This window comes from Diaphorina citri, unplaced genomic scaffold, assembly GCF_000475195.1.
Source record: "Diaphorina citri unplaced genomic scaffold, Diaci psyllid genome assembly version 1.1 scaffold1379, whole genome shotgun sequence".
Classification (NCBI taxonomy): domain Eukaryota; kingdom Metazoa; phylum Arthropoda; class Insecta; order Hemiptera; family Psyllidae; genus Diaphorina; species Diaphorina citri.
This window is the reverse complement of record NW_007378805.1, coordinates 1-24,060: the sequence shown is the minus strand read 5'-3', so window position 1 is coordinate 24,060 and position 24,060 is coordinate 1. Positions and strand designations below refer to the sequence as shown.

The following is a 24,060-nucleotide window of genomic DNA, read 5'->3' as shown; positions in this document are numbered from 1 at the left end:
TTTTCCTCCCTATGATTGTATCTTGTTCGTTTGTTTGTTTGCATACTCTGCCTGATTAGGTGATGAATTGCACTGGCATACGCATCACAAGTCACAAGTATTTGTGCATATGTTTAATCTGAATGATTATATGGAAAAACTACTACCAGATGCCATAGAATGTACATAGAATATTATGACAGATGGATAGATGGCACAGAATATTATGGCGTAACAACGAGGTGTTAATTGAAAAACAATGTGGTTGTAGGCACAATACCAATTTCATAGTTTATTCATGGACACTAAGAAAATTTCTTCTTTGTTTACGTTCAAGCCTTGATTATCTGCTTGGCCACAAAACGATTATAATTATGAACGCTTATATCATTATCAACCTCATCTAGCATGAGTTGTATTCGATTATGTGAAATTTAATTCAGTCAAACATGGCTGAACCAATGAGATTCCGTTTTGGACGTAAACACAGCGACATCTCACAGTATCATTGGTTCAGCCATGTTTGACTGAATTAAATTTCACATAATCGAATAGAACTATGGTACACAGCAGCATGCTACATGATACCTCAGTGCTCAGTGTTAATGGAGCCTTTAAAGCTCGTTGCAAATTGGAAGGGTAGTCGCGCGACTTTCAGTAGTGCGTAATCGCCTGAAAAACCGACTTATGAAAATGATAGAGTTTATATTTTCAATTTTCTATTCTACTGTTATTTTCATAGGTTTGATGACATGCGACTATGTGAACCTAGGGCCTGCCACTCACTATCAGGTAGAATTTAGAATATATTCTCGAATGAGACTAAAAAGTCCCTTTGCCCTAGCAGTCTAAACAAGGTCTTGTGTATTGTATGGATACGCCTGAACAAATCCACCTGTCAGGTCTACCTGATAGTGAGTGGCCGGCTTACGTCTCCAATGATTTCAACACGACTCTCATCTTTATTATCTGTTGATTGAGCGTTGATCAATCCACGGCTGAATGCGTTGGATTCCTCACCGAAAACCACACACTTGTTATGTAACAAAACGTTGAGCAAATATTTTCTCAATAGAGAAATCTCCAACAGTGGAATCTCGACAGGTATCATCTTCAGGCAAGGTTAAATTTATTGGTTTCATCCATATAGGTTTCTATTCTATCATTGAAATATCTGCTGTATGCTGGTTTGAGTATAACATGTATGTAGTAGGTATAGTATAAAATAGTACATATTTCGTTTCCGATGGCGCGCCATCTTGCGCTCAGTTTGCAAAAGGGAATCGGTTCCGTTTCCCAAAGTTTCCCGAAAAGAAAAGTGGGGACACTTTGGCTAGTCTTCAAAGAAATGCAATCATCCTGTAGATTCTTTGAGGGAGGTATTCTTTAATGATGTCATAACACCAAAACAACAATTCATCAACACAGTCAATACCTATGCTACCTATTCATCACTATAGTCAATACTCAGTACCAATAATGTAATGTAAATGCAGTTTCTTTGTGTTATTATGTCACAACTTTGGTGCTCACAGCAGCATTGTAGGATTTTTCCCAATATCTCAATAATCCTAAAATCCAATGTTTACCTACCATGCTGGCACCGGTCGCTATGCGCATTTACATGTCATAGCTACTCATTTTCCACACGAGGCTGAGTGGGCCCCGCAACAGCCAGTCACGGGAGCAATCATTTGCATGATACAAATTTCTTGACCCCGCCGGGAATCGAACCCGGGTCTCCCGCGTGCAAGGCGAGCGCAGTGACCACTACGCCATGGGAGCTGACGTATCCATTATCTAATAAGATATAATCATTATACGATCCAAGTTGTAACAAACGCCAGCCTAGTTAGCTTAAGAAGGTAGCACGTCTGCCTTGTAAGCGCTAGACCGCGCGTTCGATTCCCACCCGGGGCGGATTTTATCCAAAACAGATAAGGTTCGTTCTCGGAACGGCTGGCTTTCTTCTATCCCGTCTTCCTTCTCTCTTCACTTTCGGGACGATAAGACCATAGCTCATTGGCAGTTACCGTTCCTCCAACCAATTCAAATTAATTTCCCCACCCAAATCTGAGTAGGGCTGGAAAAAAAGTCAGCACGCAATTACCCAGATGGTCACCCATTCGGATACTAACCACGCGCATCATTGCTTAACTTCAGTGATCTTTGGGGAACTCATGTATTCAACGCGCTATCACCTCTGGCTGTAAAGAACATTATTACAAACCTGACTATTCTTTCGTAAAATTGGAGAGTACCTACCTAATGCCTGTAACGTGAAGATTCTTAGGTAAGACCTAAAACTTAAAGTAAGACCTGTGAAGATCCTTAAGACCTAGGACTTAAAGTAAGACCTAGATTCTTAGGTAAGACCTAAAACTTAAAGTAAGACCTGTGAAGATCCTAAAGACCTAGGACTTAAAGTAAGACCTAATACCTGAAATATATTAGGTATAGGACCTTAGGACCTCCCCAAAAGTGGGACCTAAGACCTCAAAAAGACCTGTTCTTCGTGCGTTGCCAAATTTATCTCCAAGGGCCTCCAATTAACCTCTTCGACCGTAATGTAAATTCAATAGATGTACAATGTAGGTATTCAACGCGCTATCACCTCTGGCTGTAAATAACATTATTACAAACCTGACCATTCTTTCGTAAAATTGGAGAGTACCCAATACCTGTAACGTGAAGATTCTTAGGTAAGACCAAAAACTTAAAGTAAGACCTGTGAAGATCCTAAAGACCTAGGACTTAAAGTAAGACCTAATACCTGAAATATATTATAGGACCTCCCCAAAAGTAGGACCTAAGACCCCAAAAAGACCTGTTCTTCGTGCTAAGACCTAATACCTGAAATATATTAGGTATAGGACCTTAGGACCTCCCCAAAAGTGGGACCTAAGACCTCAAAAAGACCTGTTCTTCGTGCGTTGCCAAATTTATCTCCAAGGGCCTCCAATTAACCTCTTCGACCGTAATATAAATTCAATAGAGGTACAATGTAGATATCAACATATCACCTATTTATACCTATTAGATCTAACCATCTAGTTATTTACTACAGTCGTAGATATTCAATCCCCTTTTTTCAAAAGCAAATGGAAATTCACAAAGTTACGGAGTCCTCATCATTATGTTATACAGAGATCTCAACTTATGTTTAATAAAAGCATGCAAACTACACCTTCATAAAAGCATACATACACCTTAAGGTTTGACTACAATATGATTGTGCTGGAAACCTGATTCTCCTAATCTTGGGAGTCTAGATGTGTGATTGCTGATTGCACGGCCTTGAAATATCTTAAACCAGCTTGGTTCTGTATGCACAATGCATACAACATCAACATAAACATAAATATACATAACACAAACATATATCTACATAACATTATAAACATATTCAGTAAGCAGTGGGGGACGACGTTAAACAGGGAGTAGACCAGCTTAGTCTGTCTGGGGGGACGTTAAACAGGGAGTGGACCAGCTTAGTCTGGCTGGGGGATGTTAAACAGGGAGTGGACCAGCTTAGTCTGGCTGGTCGACGTTAAACAGGGAGTAGACCAGCTTAGTCTGGCTGAGGGACGTTAAACAGGGAGTGGACCAGCTTAGTCTGGCTGGGGGATGTTAAACAGGGAGTAGACCAGCTTAGTCTGGCCGGGGGACTTTAAACAGGGAGTAGACCAGCTTAGTCTGGCCGGGGGACTTTAAACAAGGAGTAGACCAGCTTAGTCTGGCCGGGGGACTTTAAACAGGGAGTAGACCAGCTTAGTCTGGTTGGGAGACTTTAAACAAGGAATCGACCAGCATAGTCTGGCTGGGGGACGTTAAACAGGGAGTGGCCCAGCTTAATCTGGCTGGGGGACTTTACAGGCCGAATACTAGCCTGAAATTTCCCTTGCTAAAGAAATAGCAAAGGTTGAGTGCGAAGGGCATCCGCTCGTAATTTTTGTAGCCAAAACCAAATGTCAGCCCAAAGCAATCACCCCAGAGCTGATTGAGAGGCTGATAAAAAACGCCGACCCTGTCTAAACAAGAGAAAAGGCGAAGAAAAAAAATAATAATAAAAATAATAATAATAATAGTGCTTATTTATACTGCTCGCATAGTGAGGACTTGTGCTTGGTCTTTAAAAGCAGAGAGAACCCTTTGAGGAACTGCCAGACATCTTACTAGTTGATGTTTGTAGATGACATGAACATCAAAGACAACAACAGTACTATGTATTGTTTGAATTCTACCTCAGTCAACACAAGTCTCAGAGCTTAATGGCTGAGCTTTAGACGAAGGGTGGTATGTTTTCAGCTTATGTCATGCCATTTCAGGGACACTATTAGGTAATGCTTTCAAAATCGCTTTGTTTTCAGTGATTTCAGTGACATTGTTTGGTAATGGTGATATGTTTTGCATATTCTGTTTCTTGTTTTCCTCCCTATGATTGTATCTTGTTCGTTTGTTTGTTTGTTTGTTTGTTTGTTTGCATACTCTGCCTGATTAGGTGATGAATTGCACTGGCATATGCATCACAAGTCACAAGTATTTGTGCATATGTTTAATCTGAATGATTATATGGAAAAACTACTACCAGATGCCATAGAATATACATAGAATCTTATGACAGATGGATAGATGGCACAGAATATTATGGCGAGTATTTGTGCATATGTTTAATCTGAATGATTATATGGAAAAACTACTACCAGATGCCATAGAATATACATAGAATCTTATGACAGATAGATAGATGGCACAGAATCTTATGGCATAACAACGAGGTGTTAATGGAAAAACAATGTGGTTGTAGGCACAATACCGATTTCATAGTTTATTCATGGACACTAAGAAATTTTCTTCTTTGTTTACGTTCAAGCCTTGATTATCTGCTTGGCCACATAACGATTATAATTATGAACGCTTATATCATTATCAACCTCATCATCTGATGATTCTTCATCATCATATTGTTCTCTTCATCATCATATTGTTCATTCATCTTAAAGGTTTTATCCGTGTCAAGGTCCGTACGGTCAACAGTTTCCTTTGTGCTTTTTTCTGAGTGGTCAATGTCCCACGTGCAAATATGATAGAATATACTGTATACTATATGATAGAATATACACGGCTTATACTGCCAGATAAGATAGGTGTGGTGGTAGTGATTCATTGGAGAGTTGTTGGTAAATACAGATCTTTCTTTTCAAGTTTTCAATGTCCATGATTGGTATGAAGAGAGTGAGGTGTGTATAATATTAGTGCAGTAGAACCTCGATTATTTCAACTTCCATTATTTCAACTCCAAAATCCATTGTTTTTTCTATCTTTTAAAGGATATCCTATCTTATCAGAGGAAAAGATCATAGAAATTGATCGTTTCAACTATCCCCGGTCCCAATTAGTTGAAATAATCGAGGTTCTACTGTATCCATTATCTAATAAGATATAATCATTATACGATCCAAGTTGTAACAAACGCCAGTCTAGTTATAGCTTAGAAGGTAGCACGTCTGCCTTGTAAGCGCTAGGCCGCGCGTTCGGTTCCCGCCCGGGGCGGATTTTATCCAAAACAGATAAAGTTCGTTCTCGGAACGGCTGGCTTCCTCCTATCCTGTCTTCCTTCTCTCTTCGCTTTCGGGACGATAAGACCTTAGCTCATTGGTAGTTACCGTTCCTCCAATCGATTCAAATTAATTTCCCCACCCAAATCTGAGTAGGGCTGGAAAAAAAGTCAGCACGCAATTACCCAGATGGTCACCCATTCGGATACTAACCACGCGCATCATTGCTTAACTTCAGTGATCTATGGGGAACTCATGTATTCAACGCGCTATCACCTCTGGCTGTAAATGTATTCCATACCTCGGCTGGGATTGAACCCACGCCCTCCTGTTTACCAGGCGAGCGCCTTGACCACTACACCACCGAGGAAGGTGTAGTAGGTAATGAGTAGGGTTGCCAACCGTACGTTATTTCCCGGAACAATCCGTATTTTTGTCAAAAATCATATGTTCCGCCGGAACACACCTTTGTTCCGGTTTTTTTCCAAACCTATGGAAAATACGGGAACTGACTAACAAACAGAAAAAATTACAAAAAAAAAAAAAAGTTCATGGCTGAAACTTTGGATTTAGGCTCTAGGGACCTCAAAACGTGTTTTGGCACTAAAAACTGACCATCGAAAATTTGACTCGATTACAGTACTTTCCTTCCTATAGGATAAGGAAAGTAAAAGAAGATGCTGGGAAAGGAAAGGGGGATTCCCTACCTTCCATGGATGGTGACACGCCAGAAAATCCAAACAATAGCGGAATAACTATATTTTTAATGACTCCTTTTTGGTCTTCTCTATCGAGGCAGGTTAATTATGGTTTAATTGAGTAATTGTGTTGTTGGAGCCAATCCCATGGGCCTACTCCATCCGATGTACAATAGAGGCCTACACAAACACCTTTGGATGATAGGATGGTCATCATTTAAACACCTTTTAAGGATGGTGCTGGGATGAACGATTCTAAAGATCCTCATGATTCATCTTTTGCATTTTCACATTAACACGAAAAAAATCTTGAGAAATCAAGTACATACAACAAGAAGGAACAAAAGTACATAAACTACCTATTAATGAGCAACAAAAGTTCTTGCAATTCCAAAGTATTTTTCTAAAGAGGTTTGATAGAGGGGACTGTAACTGCTAAGGTCTTATCGTCCCGAAAGCGAAGAGAGAAGGAAGACAGGATAGGAGAAAGCCAGCCTTTCCGAGAACGAACCTTATCTGTTAGGATAAAATCCGCCCCGGGCGGGAATCGAACCCGCGGCCTAGTGCTCACTAGACAGATGCGCTGCCCTTCAAGCTGAATAGGCTGTAAATAGAATAGAATATACCTTGTTTATCCTGCCCGAATAGGACTGAAAAGTCCTTTTACCCCAGCAGTCTAAACATGCCTTTACCCCAGCAGTAAATAAGATGAGTATGTTTGTTGACACATCTCTGTATAAGTTGTTTGTTTGTCAGATTGATGTCTAAATGGTTTACCATATCAGGAAACAAACAAAAGTTGAAAGTGGATATTTTCATACTGATTCTCGTTCTTTTACCGATTCCAAAGCAAATTGCCTTATTCATTCCATCAGGCTGTTTACTATTAAGCTCAGACCAGCCTTACAGTCTAAATAAAGCACTTATAGCACTACTCATACCAGGTTGCCTCATTACCTTGTTTTGTTAATTTATTTATTTGCACGCTAAGCATAAGCAAAAAGGCCATGTCTGGTACAAAAAATAATCGGGTGAAATTTTTGATGGTCAATCTTTAGTGCCAAAACACGTTTTGAGCTCCCTAGTTTACTTTTTGAAGCTATACTATGTAATGAGAAAGTACATGTAGCAATCGGTCCAAATTTCTTTCAATAAGTTTACAGAACGATCCTTATCTGTATAGGCTTTGGGATAAAGTTAGCCCCTAGTGGAAATCGAATCCGCGCCTTAGCGCTTACAAGTCGCGCTACCAAGCTAGCTAACTAGACTGGCGAAGGATCCTTATCTGTTGTAATAAATTTCGCCCCTAACGGAAATCGAATCCGCGGCCCATCGCTTATGAGGCAGTCGCGCTACCAAGCGAACTTCAAAGGGTTCTCTCTGCTTGAAAAGAACAAGCACAAGTCCTAAAGTTGGTTGACTGCGTCAACCGCAGACAACCATCACGGTGATGGTCTTTAGCCAAATAAATATGGTTAGAGACCATCACCCTAATGATATATGGCTGATAAAAGACCTATTTTCTCTAATTTGTCGTCAGCCATCACCTTTCGACTATAGCTAAAGCCGCTACAACAACAACAACAAAAACACTATTGTAGTCTTGTTTTTACTGAAAATAAAGCACTATTTATACTAATACTGATAATCTCATATCTTTACCTGGACTCCCGATGTTTAGACAAAAGATCAGAATTTGGTTTTACAAAATAGTGAGAAGTTATCAATGACAATGGTGATCACATTAAAATCACTGATTCACGAATCAAATGAAAATTCGAGGGTGCGCAAAATTTTAAATGAGGAATTATTGTTGCCAAAGATAGCAAGTGTGTTTCAAAACAGCATAAATAAGAGGTACACAGGAGCATACATTTCATATTTGAAAGTAGTATAATAATAGTATTACAATCTCCTGAGAGAAAAAAAAAAATAATAATGATAATCCATTTTGACTTTTTAGTGAGAATTAAAAGCTAATATGTATTTGATTTCGTAGCAAATTACTTTTGAGGTGTAGTTTTTGGTTCCCATAAGAGTAAATGTGACACATCCGCAAATATACGAGTATATGTAAAGAATTGATGTTTACGAAGCTAGCTGATGATTCAACTATTCAAGCCATGTATCTACTTGTCGCTGTATTTACTTATTCTAACACCTTCGCCACCTTCCGCCTGATGACAGGTCATGATTGTCTTGCCTAACACCTCAACCGCATAGGCTGCAGAGAATCACCTACCTGTCCACTCTGCACTCAACAAGCTGTCATGAATGCAGACCACCTGCAGACATGCCCAGAACTCACGGATCAAGACAACATCATCGCAAAATATTGGGACGCGAGGAGGAAAATGACCTGATAGTCAATTCCCAGCATTTGATACCAACCAACCTCGTGTTAACTTTTAAATTACCTCTTTATTTGTTTTCAATGTCCGGAACCACAATCGTGTTAACTTTTAAATTACCTCTTTATTTGTTTTCAATGTCCGGAACCACAATCGTGTTAACTTTTAAATTACCTCTTTATTTGTTTTCAATGTCCGGAACCACAATCGTGTTAACTTTTAAATTACCTCTTTATTTGTTTTCAATGTCCGGAACCACAATCGTGTTAACTTTTAAATTACCTCTTTATTTGTTTTCAATGTCCGGAACCACAATCGTGTTAACTTTTAAATTACCTCTTTATTTGTTTTCAATGTCCGGAACCACAATCGTGTTAACTTTTAAATTACCTCTTTATTTGTTTTCAATGTCCGGAACCACAATCGTGTTAACTTTTAAATTACCTCTTTATTTGTTTTCAATGTCCGGAACCACAATCGTGTTAACTTTTAAATTACCTCTTTATTTGTTTTCAATGTCCGGAACCACAATCGTGTTAACTTTTAAATTACCTCTTTATTTGTTTTCAATGTCCGGAACCACAATCGTGTTAACTTTTAAATTACCTCTTTATTTGTTTTCAATGTCCGGAACCACAATCGTGTTAACTTTTAAATTACCTCTTTATTTGTTTTCAATGTCCGGAACCACAATCGTGTTAACTTTTAAATTACCTCTTTATTTGTTTTCAATGTCCGGAACCACAATCGTGTTAACTTTTAAATTACCTCTTTATTTGTTTTCAATGTCCGGAACCACAATCGTGTTAACTTTTAAATTACCTCTTTATTTGTTTTCAATGTCCGGAACCACAATCGTGTTAACTTTTAAATTACCTCTTTATTTGTTTTCAATGTCCGGAACCACAATCGTGTTAACTTTTAAATTACCTCTTTATTTGTTTTCAATGTCCGGAACCACAATCGTGTTAACTTTTAAATTACCTCTTTATTTGTTTTCAATGCCCGGAACCACAATCGAACCTAAACCATCAAAGTGCTTCATTGACTTAATCGTACCAAGTCAAACCAAGAGGCCCTGCAATTAGTGGGTATTTCTATCAAGAAATACGGTTCACGTTGTAAGATCTCGTATTCTTACCTGGTTTGCCAATAACTAAAGTAATCTGCACTCATTGATCATTAACCATTAGATTTCCTCGGATAGTTGTTAAAAACGATGTAGGTATTGAAGAGAATTTATTCCGTAAGGTTTTAACCCAACAATGTCCAATTGTGCATTATTAACCCTTTGTATTCTGATGTCAGCTTCACCACCCGAACCGCCTCCACGTCCTGTCAACCCTTGTCAGCCATCACCTTGTGGTCCAAACGCTCAGTGTGAAGTGAGAGGCGAGACTGCTGCCTGCTCTTGTCTTGCTAACTACATAGGTTTGTAACTTTCTTATTTCTATTTAATTTAATTTTAATAATTCACGGGATGGAACCCAATTTTCAATGTTACTTTTTTAAGACAAAAAGAAAAATTAGCTGACTACATCAGGGGGAAATAGTGAAATGATCAAATATTTCGACATTTGAAACAACTGAGACTAACACATTAGACTAAAAATTAATAGCGTGAACGACCTACTTTCCGTAATGTTAAAGCGCTTTAAATTAAATAATTTATTTTTCTTTGTAATATGTTGTCATGGGCTTATAAAGTCCTCTTTGTGACAAACATGGACCTCTTTTTGGTGACAATAGACCAAGCGTTGGTAAAAAAGGAAGAGAAATAGACAGGAAAGACGGAGTTAAAAAAATATATGGACTTTGCGAAAGCTTTTGACACAGCTCTGTTTTTCCATCCAATAATGAAACCAATACTTGCATTCCAATCAAACGAAACTACAATCCTCCTTCACTTTCCTCGCCTTAGGGTCGCCGCCCAATTGCCGCCCCGAGTGTACGATCAACGCGGAATGTCCGCCCACACAGGCGTGCGTCAACCAGCGCTGCGCTGACCCGTGCGCCAACGTATGCGGCTATAACGCCCAATGTTCGGTCATCAATCATACGCCGGTGTGCGCCTGTCTACCCGGCTTCACCGGGGATCCGTTCACGCAATGTCAGATCGTGCAAGGTATGCGACACGGAACCGGGTTTGCGGCGATTTATCTCGCGCAAGAAAACCCCCCGTTTTCTTTACAAGTGATATTCTTTAAATGGAGAAGAACAAAACTCTGTATCCCTCACAGTCGTTTAATACTTTATTTCTTGTTTGTAATAATTTCAATGTAAGCATTTCAAAGTACTGCAATTTTCAAGTACATTCTTCTTGTCTCCTTCTAGTCTAGTCAGTATATCCTCCTTCAAATTTTGTTCTTCTCTATTAAATATACCATGTACATATCTTGTGCTTGCTTTTGCATGATGGTCGCATGTAAATATAAGTGTTTCATATGCTTATTTTCAGTTAGTGCATGCCTTTTGACTTGTAATCTATACGAGACTTTTTTTTATGTTAGATGGAATGAAGGTTATTGCACACATAGCTAGTCGATAACTTCAGGTGACCTAGCCTAGAGTACTTACATTAGGGAGGATTTAGGTTGTGTTTTTAGCTTCAGTATTTTATCTTCTATCTAGATTCTAGTCATTGAAAATTGTTAAAAATATCGAGAGAATTTATTTCTCATGAAAAATTTCATCTTTCATTTGGTGGTAAATCTGGCTATACCGGAGACCCTCTGACACGGTGCAGTAGACTACCACGTAAGTATTCCTGTCATAGTATACAACAAGAATTATTATTCTTGAATCTAACTGCTTTCAAATCCCAACAAATCCTTTCTCTGTTATCCTAATGATTACGAATCCAGGGACAAATCGTAAACCGGAATTTAAATAAACGTAACATTATAACAGTGTTCAATATTTTCCATCCGCCTATCACTAACGGGTGTAAATAAAATAACCCTTTTGAAAGAACTTGATGATATTGGAATAAAAGGGAAAAGTATAGATTGGATAAAGTCTTACCTTAGCAACGTGCTTTGTGTCTTTCAGTTTTGATCTCATAGTTCAATAATCCTTCAAATATTATCTCTAACTTAAAGTTATCTAGTATAAAATTCACAAAGTCTCTAATCTTTTATCTAGTCAGAAGATCTCATTCAGATTAGCTTTATTAGTTTCTTTACTATTGTAACTCTAAACTCGTCAGCAATATAAGGATAGTCTTTCATTGGTTTCAAATGTTAGGTTACATTTAATTTTCTGTCCTTGATTGTTGTAAATAGATTAAATAATGCTCGAACTTTTAGTTTCACTCCTTTTGTGCATTTGTTGTGTTGTCCAATTTGTATGTTGTTTAAAATATAAAATGGCACTGTATTCACGTATTTTTGAACTTCTTTTGTTTAAAGTTAGGGTTTTACTTGTTTGTAAGTTATGTGCATCTTTTACAATGTAAATATTTAGGGTTGGTTTTTTGCTTCTTGTAAGATATACTTCTTGTAAGATATACTAGAATACTTGATAAAGTTAGGGTTTTACTTGTTTGTAAGTTATGTGCATCTTTTACAATGTAAATATTTAGGGTTGGTTTTTTGCTTCTTGTAAGATATTCAAGTATTCTAAGAATATTATTATTTACGTTTATTCTCCACATTTTCAAAGATGTTCTTTGCACAGTATCATTGAATGCTATTTGTACATCACATATTAGTGTACTGTCTTGTTTCGTTTCATTGTATTGTTGCATCTTATCATATTTTGCAATTTATTCTCCATCGCATTATGGCAATTGTTTGTTTTATGTAAATAAATGCACTATCAGTGTATTGCATACCCATTCTTCATTCTTTTTCTTCACTTTCCTGTCAGTATTATTCCTTTTGTCTATATCTTTCATGTAGCCCCTTTTTTGGAGTATTTTCTTTATTCTTTGTTCCTGCATTTTCCCCCCATACTCCTTTTACTCTATGTACATCTTCTTTTCTCTGTACTCTTATGTTTTTGTCTCGTTGACCAAAACATACCTTGCATTTCTCTTTGTTCTTCACTGACTTTCTTCTTTTACACTTCTTCCACTATCCTGTACAGTGTACAACGCACCTTCTTTATAATCTATATGTTTTGTGCTCCTTTTCCCTAGAATTTTGTCTCTTCTGACTTGCATCAAAATTTAATGGTCCATTATCCGTAATAGTTTGGATATCCGATTTTCAAAGTATGATTCATCTTAGAATTAACTGATAGAACTTAAATTTTCAAAGAATAATTTCATTAATTTTAATCCTAAAACTCCATGCATCTTGTTTTCTCTCAATAGAATTCCCAAATTATCGTTTTTATGTTTGTTTTTGGTGTTTTTTTTTTTTTTTTATTTTTGAAGCAAATCCTGAAAGCTCTGAATTTGTTTTAAAAATGCTGTGGTCAAAAGAATGCATTTTGTTACAAAATATATGTTGGATTTTTTCGGAAGCACGTTCTTTTTTTCACCCAGGTTTTAAACTACGTTATGCATTTGTATAATTTGCATTGTGAGTTTTGGTTTTCCTTACCAAACTTTTTGAGCATGCTTTATTTATTTCTCATATACATTCACTCGCATGTGTTTGTTCTGCAATTCACCCATCATGTTCATCCATCATTCATTTCATGTCATTCCAAAACACTTTGTTGTCAAACTTGTTGAATGTGTCTCCTGATTTACATTTCCACTGTTTACTCAAATATTCTTTTCTCTTTTTCAGTTGGACTAATTATTATTTCCTTGCAGCTTTCCTTTTATTTTTATATCTTTAGTTTTGCTCCAATGGTCTGAAGCATTGCGGAGGGAATGTTTTATAGTTCTGTTGTTGCTACGACAGGCTGCGTTGCCGCTACTGAGCAATTTTGACAGGAAACAGGTACTGTTGTGTTTTAATTTTTACTTTAAGAATAGTGTTGAGTTGAATTTTACGACGAAATAAGGAACAAGGAACTTGAATTTACACGAAATTTTTTAGGGTACACCGATAAATAAGGTAGATTTTAGTAAAATATATTGAGTATTTATACGATTGAAGTTCTTTCTAAAGGAAACTCTTTTGTGACCTATGTAGGCACAATTATGTAGAAAAACCCTCTATTACGTTCTATATACTTTTTCAAAGACATCTTCCAATATGGCAAAAGATGCTCATATACTTATTAATTTGTCTAACACCAACTGCTAGGAATAACAATTAATGCATTATTAATAAAATGTTTGTATTTATCATTCTAGGCTATCATTAAAAACATACTATAGATGAAGAGTCAAAGAAAGGCTCCAAGTTCCAACGAAATGGAATCAAACTCTGTAGGTCTTTTCTAGTTACTAATTTGCCAAATTTCTTTACCTAATTTACTAATGCTTTTTCGCTGACAGCTTTGAACCTACTACTTTTTAACCAATCTCAACCGTTCGCGGGTCCCCGATCACATTTGACTGGTTTTTCCACCTCCTCTAGCTGAGCCAGTCGTAGAAGTTGTTTCACCTTGTGAGCCATCGCCCTGTGGTGCCAACGCCATCTGTAAGGAATCCAACGGAGTCGGCTCGTGCCTCTGTCTGCCGGACTACTACGGGAATCCGTACGAAAGCTGTCGTCCGGAATGTGTCTCCAATTCGGAATGTTCGCCTTCGTTGGCCTGCGTGCGCAACAAATGTACTGACCCGTGTCCAGGCGTGTGCGGTACGCATGCGCAATGCCATGTGATCAACCATGTGCCTCAGTGTACGTGTGATCCTGGCTTCACTGGAAACGCCTATCAGCTCTGCAGTGCGATACCTTTGCAATCACGTAAGTTTGATGCCTCAGTGTACGTGTGATCCTGGCTTCACTGGAAACGCCTATCAGCTCTGCAGTGCGATACCTTTGCAATCACGTAAGTTTGATTTCCTATTTTGTCTCATTCGATCCATGTAGTAGAGCTATTTTATACACTCATCCCATACCTATTTTAGACTGACAAGAAACGCTGACCCTAGGTATCTAATTAGGAAAAGGCTAGGAAGAAGAAGAAACTTATATTTATTTTTCTTGATTACACATTACTATCAAGTATATCCTTTTCGAAGTACCAAAGTACTATGAATATCTGTGGCTTGTCACTAATTTTATCAAAATCCCAATAATAGTTCAATTTGTCAATTGTCTTCCTTCTCTCTTCGATTTCGGGACGATAAGACCATAGCAGTTACAGTTCCCTCTGTCAAACCTCTTTTAAAAAAAAAAAAAAACCTCTAAAGACAAAATGAAGTTTGGATCCCGCTTAACTGTAGCGTAAATCAGTCCCGACACATACACATAACTGTCCCCAGAGGTCACAATTCCAGTTCTTACTATAAGCTGATGTTGCATCACTTCTTGCGATGTCCACTATGTTGTGTCATAGGATACATATAACACATAACTTGTTGCTTTGGCCCATACTAATAAGCCAGCATACCAGCGAGTCTGCTTTTTGAATACCTGATTTGTCCTTGGAGATGCCTACCTGCCTAATAAATAAAGAATTCCAGTTCTTACTATAAGCTGATGTTGCATCACTTCTTGCGATGTCCACTATGTTGTGTCATAGGATACATATAACACATAACTTAGTGCTTTGGCCCATACCAATAAGCCAACATACCAGCGAGTCTGCTTTTTGAATACCTGATTTGTCCTTGGAGAGATACCTACCTGCCTAATAAATAAACAGAGACCTACCTAATCTATCTGTATAAATAAAAAATTGTGTCCGTTTTTCGATTGCAAATGTTTCAACGGGTTACTTTCTGGTGTTCACGTGTTGACCCAGCACCTGAATGAGAAGTATTGTGTCTCTTATCGCCGTCTATTGTGTTTCTTCCTCGGGTTTTTCGATTGCAAATGTTTCAACGGGTTACTTTCTGGTGTTCTCGTGTTGACCCAGCACCTAAATGGGAAGTACTGTGTCTCTTCTTTTGACGTGAAAGCGTCTGTACTAAATCATAGGAAACGCAAGATGGTGCGCCATCAGAATTCGTTCCGTTTCCGAAAGGGGGGAAAAATGCGACTCTACATGTTGCCTGTAAGCATGGTACACAGGAACATGTTACATGTTGCCTTGGTGTAATGCAACTCTACATGTTGCCTGTAAGCATGGTACACGGGAGCATGTTACATGTTGCCTTGGTGTAATGCAACTCTACATGTTGCCTGTAAGCATGGTACACAGGAGCATGTTACATGTTGCCTTTGTGTAATGCAACTCTACTGGTTGCCTGTAAGCATGGTACACAGGAGCATGTTACATGTTGCCTTAGTGTAATCGAGCCTTTAAAGCTCGTTGCAAATTGGAAGGGTAGTCGCGCGACTTTCAGTAGTGCGTAGTCGCCTGGAAAACCGACCTATGAAAATGATTGAGTTTATATTTTCTATTCTACTGTTATTTTCATAGGTTTGATGACATAGGAAACGCAAGATGGTGCGCCATCAGAATTCGTTCCGTTTCCGAAAGGGGGGAAAAATGCGACTCTACATGTTGCCTGTAAGCACGGTACACAGGAGCATGTTACATGTTGCCTTGGTGTAATGCAACTCTACATGTTGCCTGTAAGCATGAGTTGCATTCGATTATGTGAAATTTAATTCAGTCAAACATGGTTGAACCAATGAGATTCCGTTTTGGACGTAAACACAGCGACATCTCACAATATCATTGGTTCAGCCATGTTTGACTGAATTAAATTTCACATAATGGAATAGAACTATGGTACACAGCAGCATGCTACATGATACCTCAGTGTAATGGAGATGGAGCCTTTAAAGCTCGTTGCACATTAGAAGGGTAGTCGCGCGACTTTCAGTAGTGCGTAGTCGCCTAAAAAACCGAACCTATGGAAAATGATAAAGTTTATTGACCGAACGAAGTGAAGGTCTATGTTTTAACGTTTTACATTTGATTTAGATGTTTGAATGCGTTGGATTCCTCACCGAAAACCACACACTTGTTATGTAACGAAACGTTTTTTTTTAAGAGGTTTGACAGAGGGAACTGTAACTCTAGGGTCTTATCGTCCCGAAATCGGAGAGAGAAGGAAGACAGGATAGGAGAAAGCCAGCCGTTCCGAGAACGAACATTATCCCATCAGGATAAAATCCGCCCCGGGCGGGAATCGAACCCGCGGCCTAGCGTTTACGAGGCAGAGGCACTACCAACTAAGCTAACTAGGCTGGCTAGGTTTGGTTTTGGAGGCGACTACGTTTCCAATGTGAGCCTAGGGCCTGCCACTCACTATCAGGTAGAATTTAGAATATACCTTGTTTATCCTGCTCGAATGAGACTAAAAAGTCCCTTTACCCCAGCAGTCTAAACAAGGTCTTGTGTATTTTATGGATACGCCTGAACAGGTCCACCTGTCAGGTCTACCTGATAGTGAGTGGCCGGCTTACGTCTCCAATGATTTCAACACGACTCTCATCTTTATTATCTGTTGATTGAGCGTTGATCAATCCACGGCTGAATGCGTTGGATTCCTCACCGAAAACCACACACTTGTTATGTAACATGACATGCGACTATGTGAGCCTAGGGCCGGCCACTCACTATCAGGTAGAATTTAGAATATACCTTGTTTATCCTGCTCGAATGAGACTAAAAACTCCCTTTACCCCAGCAGTCTAAACAAGGTCTTGTGTATTTTATGAATACGCCTGAACAGGTCCACCTGTCAGGTCTGCCTGATAGTGAGTGGCCGGCTTACGTCTCCAATGATTTCAACACGACTCTCATCTTTATTATCTGTTGATTGAGCGTTGACCAATCCACTGCTGAAACTGATAGTGAGTGGCCGGCTTACGTCTCCAATGATTTCAACACGACTCTCATCTTTATTATCTGTTGATTGAGCGTTGACCAATCCACCGCTGAATGCGTTGGATTCCTCACCGAAAACCACACACTTGTTATGTAACGAAACGTTGAGCAAATATTTTCTCAATAGAGAAATCTCCAACAGTGGAATCTCGACAGGTATCATCTTCAGGCAAGGTTAAATTTATTGGTTTCATCCATATAGGTTTCTATTCTATCATTGAAATATCTGCTGTATGCTGGTTTGAGTATAACATGTACCTATGTAGTAGGTATACTATAAAATAGTGATGAACTTTATGTTTGTCATTCATATACATAGGTTGAATAGGTTTCTATCATTGAAATATCATCTGTTGTATGCTGGTTTGAGTATAACATGTATGTAGTAGGTATAGAAATATCTGCTGTATGCTGGTTTGAGTATAACATGTACCTATGTAGTAGGTATACTATAAAATAGTGATGAACTTTATGTTTGTCATACATAGGTTGAATAGGTTTCTATCATTGAAATATCTGTTGTATGCTGGTTTGAGCATAACATATATGTAGTAGGTATACTATAAAATAGTACATATTTCGTTTCCGATGGCGCGCCATCTTGGATTTGCTATGCGCTCAGTTTGCAAAAGGGAACTGGTTCCGTTTCCGAAAGTTTCCCGAAAAGAAAAGTGGGGACACTTTAGCTAGTCCTCAAAGAAATGCAATCATCCTGTAGATTCTTTGAGGTATTCCTCAATGATGTCATAACACCAAAACAACAATAATTCATCAACACAGTCAATACCTATGCTACCTATTCATCACTATAGTCGGTTGTCATGTGTACATGTCCACCTGGAACTACTGGAAGTCCATTTGTTCAATGTAAACCAGTTTTACATGAACCTGTGTACACAAACCCGTGTCAACCATCACCTTGTGGACCAAACAGTCAATGTCGTGAAGTCAATCATCAAGCTGTGTGTTCATGTTTACCAAATTACTTCGGTAGTCCTCCAGCATGTAGACCAGAATGTACTGTGAACACAGATTGTCCACTTGAGAAGGCTTGCTTCAATCAGAAATGTGTGGACCCATGTCCCGGCACTTGTGGTCAGAATGCAAATTGTCGAGTAACAAATCATAATCCACATTGTAGTTGTAAACCTGGCTTTACTGGAGATCCTGTTGTCTATTGCAACCGGATACCTCGTAAGTAACTATTGACATTTCCTTATTTGATTCAATTTCCCTTCCCTTTTTTCACTACAACTGAATATAGAACCAAAGCTTTTTACGTATTACCATGATTGCCTGAAGACATGATTATGCAAGTTTGACTTATCTGAAACTTAATAATTTGTTTTTCCAACAAAGTATGGTGTTGATTCAACGTGTTTCTTCCTTATTCACAGCTCGTCCACCACCTCAAGAAGATGTTCCAGAACCTGTCAATCCATGTTATCCATCACCTTGTGGACCTTATTCACAATGTAGAGATATTGGTGGATCACCATCATGTTCTTGCTTACCAAACTACATTGGATCTCCACCAAATTGTAGACCAGAATGTTTGTACCAAACGCAGAATGTAGAGATGGTGTATGTGTATGTCTACCTGATTACTATGGAGATGGTTATGTATCCTGCAGACCTGAATGTGTATTGAATAACGATTGTCCACGAAACAAAGCTTGCATTAAATACAAATGTAAAAACCCATGTACATCCGGAACATGCGGAGAAGGTGCAATCTGTGATGTAGTAAATCATGCCGTTATGTGTACTTGTCCTCCTGGAACCACGGGAAGTCCATTTGTTCAATGTAAACCAATACAAAACGAACCTGTGTATACGAACCCATGTCAGCCATCACCCTGTGGACCTAACAGTCAATGCCGAGAAATAAACGGTCAAGCTGTATGTTCTTGTTGTGTACTTGTCCTCCTGGAACCACGGGAAGTCCATTTGTTCAATGTAAACCAATACAAAACGAACCTGTGTATACGAACCCATGTCAACCATCACCCTGTGGACCTAACAGTCAATGCCGAGAAATAAACGGTCAAGCTGTATGTTCATGCCTACCAAATTACTTCGGAAGTCCGCCCTCCTGTAGGCCCGAATGTACTGTGAATACAGATTGTCCTTTGAACAAGGCTTGTGTAAATCAGAAATGTGTAGACCCATGTCCTGGATCGTGTGGTCAGAATGCTAACTGCAGAGTTATCAACCATATTCCTATTTGTTCTTGCAAGCCAGGCTTTACCGGTCAGCCGAAAATACGTTGTTCGAGAATACCAGGTAAGCATTACATATATTGAGTTCTAATAGTTTCACATTCTCTTCCTCTTTTAGAGATTGGTCACATGAATACAAAACATAAAAAAAGGTTGCCATGAACATAACTGAATACCATGTATGGCTTTCATAGTTTTTGACCAATTCTCGTACTATATTGGTAATGCATTTCTGTTTCAGCTGCGACTCCACCTCCACAAGAAGATGAAATTATTACAAATCCATGTTACCCATCACCTTGTGGTCCTTATTCACAATGTAGAGATATTGGTGGATCACCTTCATGCTCTTGCTTACCAAACTACATTGGATCTCCACCAAATTGTAGGCCCGAATGTACGTCTAACGCAACGCAGAATGTCTAATGATAGAGCCTGTATTAACGAGAAATGTCAGGACCCATGTCCAGGATCTTGTGGTTACAATGCTGAATGTAAAGTTATCAATCATACTCCGATATGTACTTGTCCTCAAGGATATGTTGGAGATGCTTTCAGCGGATGTTATCCTAAACCACCTGAACGTAAGTTTATACCAAATTTTCAGATGCTATTTGAAATAATTATAGCAATATTGAAATTTACTTCAAGATTGTAGTTCGAAATTCACTTGAAGATCTTACTAAACAACTATCCATTATTGTTTCAGCTGTTCAACCAGTTATTCAAGAGGACACTTGTAACTGTGTACAAAACGCAGAATGTAGAGATGGTGTATGTGTATGTCTACCAGATTACTATGGAGATGGTTATGTATCCTGCAGACCTGAATGGGGTCTCAACAGTGATTGCCCTAGTAATAAAGCTTGTATCAGAAACAAATGTAAAAACCCATGTGTACGCGGAACGTGTGGTGAAGGCGCAATATGTGATGTAGTCAATCATGCTGTCATGTGCACTTGTCCTCCTGGAACTACGGGAAGTCCATTTGCTCAATGTAAACCAGTACAGTATGAGCCTGTGCATACAAATCCATGTCAGCCATCACCTTGTGGACCCAACAGTCAATGTCGTGAAATAAATAATCAAGCTGTGTGTTCTTGTCTGCCAAATTACTTCGGTAGTCCTCCAGCTTGTAGACCAGAATGTACTGTCAATTCAGATTGCTTGCAAAGTAAAGCTTGCTTCAATCAGAAATGTGTGGATCCATGCCCTGGAACTTGTGGACAGAATGCAAACTGCAGAGTTATCAACCATAGTCCGATATGTACATGCAAACCTGGATTTACTGGGGACGCTTTGGTCTACTGTAACCGAATACCTCGTAAGTGACATTTTTCTTATTTACCGGTGAAATGTGTTCTAGTCCACGATCGTGTGTCAAGATCGAGAACAATTTTCACATTTGTAAAATAAATTATTTACACTATAATTGTATGGATTATTAAAAAAATATCCAAACTCAATTTAATAAATTATTGTTTGATCAATTTCCGAAATTTTTTCCAGCTTCACGACCACTCGAATATCCACCGGAACATGAAAACCCTTGCGTTCCATCACCGTGTGGTCCTTACGCTCAATGCAGAGACATCAATGGTTCACCATCATGTTCTTGCTTACCAAACTATATCGGAGCTCCGCCAAATTGTAGACCGGAATGTGTACAAAATTCTGAATGTCCATATGACAAAGCATGTATTAGAGAGAAATGTGCTGATCCATGTCCTGGCTCTTGTGGATATGGTGCTGTCTGTACAGTGATCAATCATAGTCCAATCTGTACTTGTCCTGAAGGATACATTGGAGATGCGTTCAGTTCCTGCTATCCCAAACCTCCAGAACGTAAGTGTTTACTATTCAGTCTTATATCATATATCTTAATATAAAGAAAAAAATATCATTTTTTTTGTTTGAATTGGAGATATTTCAGGATCAATTTAATTTGAAGAAACCTTTTACTAATTGTGAAAAATTGGATTGTGAATGGGATGCACCTAGTTATGCACCTGTAAAATCCCTAAAAGTAACGTAAAGTAGGTAGGTATTATAATCAGTTTTGCAACAAGTTACCACTATTTTTTTGTTTTTGTTACAGCTGTACAACCAGTCATCCAAGAAGACACCTGCCGATATGTACATGCAAACCTGGATTTACTGGGGACGCTTTGGTCTACTGTAACCGAATACCTCGTAAGTGACATTTTTCTTATTTACCTACTTGCCAACCGGTGAGATGTGTTCTAGTCCACGATCGTGTGTCAAGATCGAGAACAATTTTCACATTTGTAAAATAAATTATTTACACTAATTGTATGTCAATTTAATATTATTGTTTGATCATATTCCGAAATTTTTTTCCAGCTTCACGACCACTCGAATCTCCACCGGAATATGAAAACCCTTGCGTTCCATCACCGTGTGGTCCTTACGCTCAATGCAGAGACATCAATGGTTCACCATCATGCTCTTGCTTACCAAACTATATCGGAGCTCCGCCAAACTGTAGACCGGAATGTATACAAAATTCTGAATGTCCATATGACAAAGCATGTATCAGAGAGAGATGTGCTGATCCATGTCCTGGGTCTTGTGGATATGGTGCTGTCTGTACAGTGATCAATCATAGTCCAATATGTACTTGTCCTGAAGGATACATTGGAGATGCTTTCAGTTCCTGCTATCCCAAACCTCCAGAACGTAAGTGTTTACTATTCAGTCTTAAATATCTTAATATAAAGAAAAAAAATATCATATTTTTTGTTTGAATTGGAGATATTCAGGATCAATTTAATTTGAAGAAACCTTTTACTAATTGTGAAAAATTGGATTGTAAATGGATGCACCTAGTTATCTCGCGCTGTAAAATCCCTAAAAGTAATGTAAAGTAGGTTTTATAATCAGTTTTCAACAAGTTACCACTATTTTTTGGTTTTTGTTACAGCTGTACAACCAGTTATCCAAGAAGACACCTGCAACTGTGTACCGTGAATAACCTTCCTCGCCCTGACTAGATTCTAAGGATCGGTATTATACTAGCTCTGGTACCTTCTGGTATCACAATCAGTATATCTTCGTTCTCTTCCACACTGAGTCACCCATCTCAAGGGAAACCTTCACAAACCTGTCTTTGACGTCAGATGATGCTACTTCAAGAAATGCATCAAGCACAGGTCGTCATTTGTCTTTTGAAGGTGATGTGCTTCAGGTTGATAGTTGGTCTTTTTTTTTAAAAGAGGTTCTGTCGTGTTAAGGTAGAAACACACTGCCCTCAAGTCACGTCAGCTTATGTGAAATCACGGGGATTCATGTCACGTCAGAAAAATGTGGTTCAAAGTTCTCCCATATTTCGTGATTTCGTTCACGATAGCCACACTGACGGTACCTCATGCTCTCACGCCCACGGAAAATTTTGCACCAGTTTTTTTTCTGACGTGGGATGGTGTATGTGTATGTCTACCTGATTATTATGGAGACGGTTATGTTTCCTGCAGACCTGAATGTATTTTGAATAACGACTGCCCAAATAATAAAGCTTGTATAAGAAACAAGTGCAAAAATCCATGCACATCTGTAGCTTGTGGTGAAGGAGCAAATTGTGACGTAATCTACCATGCAGTTATGTGTACATGTCCTCCTGGAACAACTGGAAGTCCATTTATACAATGTAAACCAGTTCAAAATGAACCTGTGTACACAAACCCATGCCAGCCATCACCCTGTGGACCAAACAGTCAATGCCGTGAAGTCAATCATCAAGCTGTATGCTCATGTTTGCCAAATTACTTCGGTAGTCCTCCAAACTGTAGACCAGAATGTACCGTTAACTCTGATTGTCCTCTGAATAAAGCTTGCTTCAATCAGAAATGTACAGATCCATGCCCAGGCACTTGTGGTCAAAATGCAAATTGTAGAGTAACAAATCACAACCCACATTGTAGTTGTAAACCTGGCTTCACTGGAGATCCTGTCGTCTATTGTAATAGAATACCTCGTAAGTTATACATCCAACAAAATAATTATACTGTACCAAGTTTATCTTTTATTTTAAATGGCATGACATGTAACTACCACTACCTGCCTAGAGACATAGGGTATCGAACAAATGTACATATTTCATTGTCAAATACATACTAATGTTTCTGTAAAAGATAAACTATGTTATTAACCTTGTAATTTTGTTTTGCTTTTCAGCACGACCTCCACCACAAGAAGATGTTCCAGAACCTGTCAACCCATGTTATCCATCACCTTGTGGACCATATTCACAATGTAGAGACATCAACGGATCACCTTCATGCTCTTGCTTGCCAAATTATATTGGAGCTCCACCAAACTGCAAACCGGAATGTTTACAAAATTCGGAATGTCCATATGACAAAGCCTGTATTAGAGA

The 24,060-nt window shown here is 38.6% G+C and overlaps 1 protein-coding gene across 1 annotated transcript; it reads left to right on the top strand.

Annotated features, from left to right (window-relative positions):
- Positions 1 to 9,887: 9,887 nt before the first annotated feature.
- LOC108253220 (neurogenic locus notch homolog protein 1-like) lies at positions 9,888 to 24,046 on the top strand (the record flags this gene model as incomplete). The annotated part of the gene is given in 16 exon segments (XM_026828240.1): positions 9,888 to 10,017; positions 10,508 to 10,711; positions 14,070 to 14,399; positions 18,319 to 18,557; positions 18,840 to 18,929; positions 18,988 to 19,249; positions 19,402 to 19,728; positions 19,906 to 20,078; positions 20,080 to 20,248; positions 20,374 to 20,988; positions 21,174 to 21,509; positions 21,763 to 21,857; positions 22,029 to 22,265; positions 22,609 to 22,651; positions 23,035 to 23,658; positions 23,859 to 24,046. Coding segments are annotated over 16 exon segments (4,062 nt in total), but the record flags the coding sequence as incomplete, so codon positions are not given.
- Between the last annotated feature and the right edge of the window lie 14 nt (positions 24,047 to 24,060).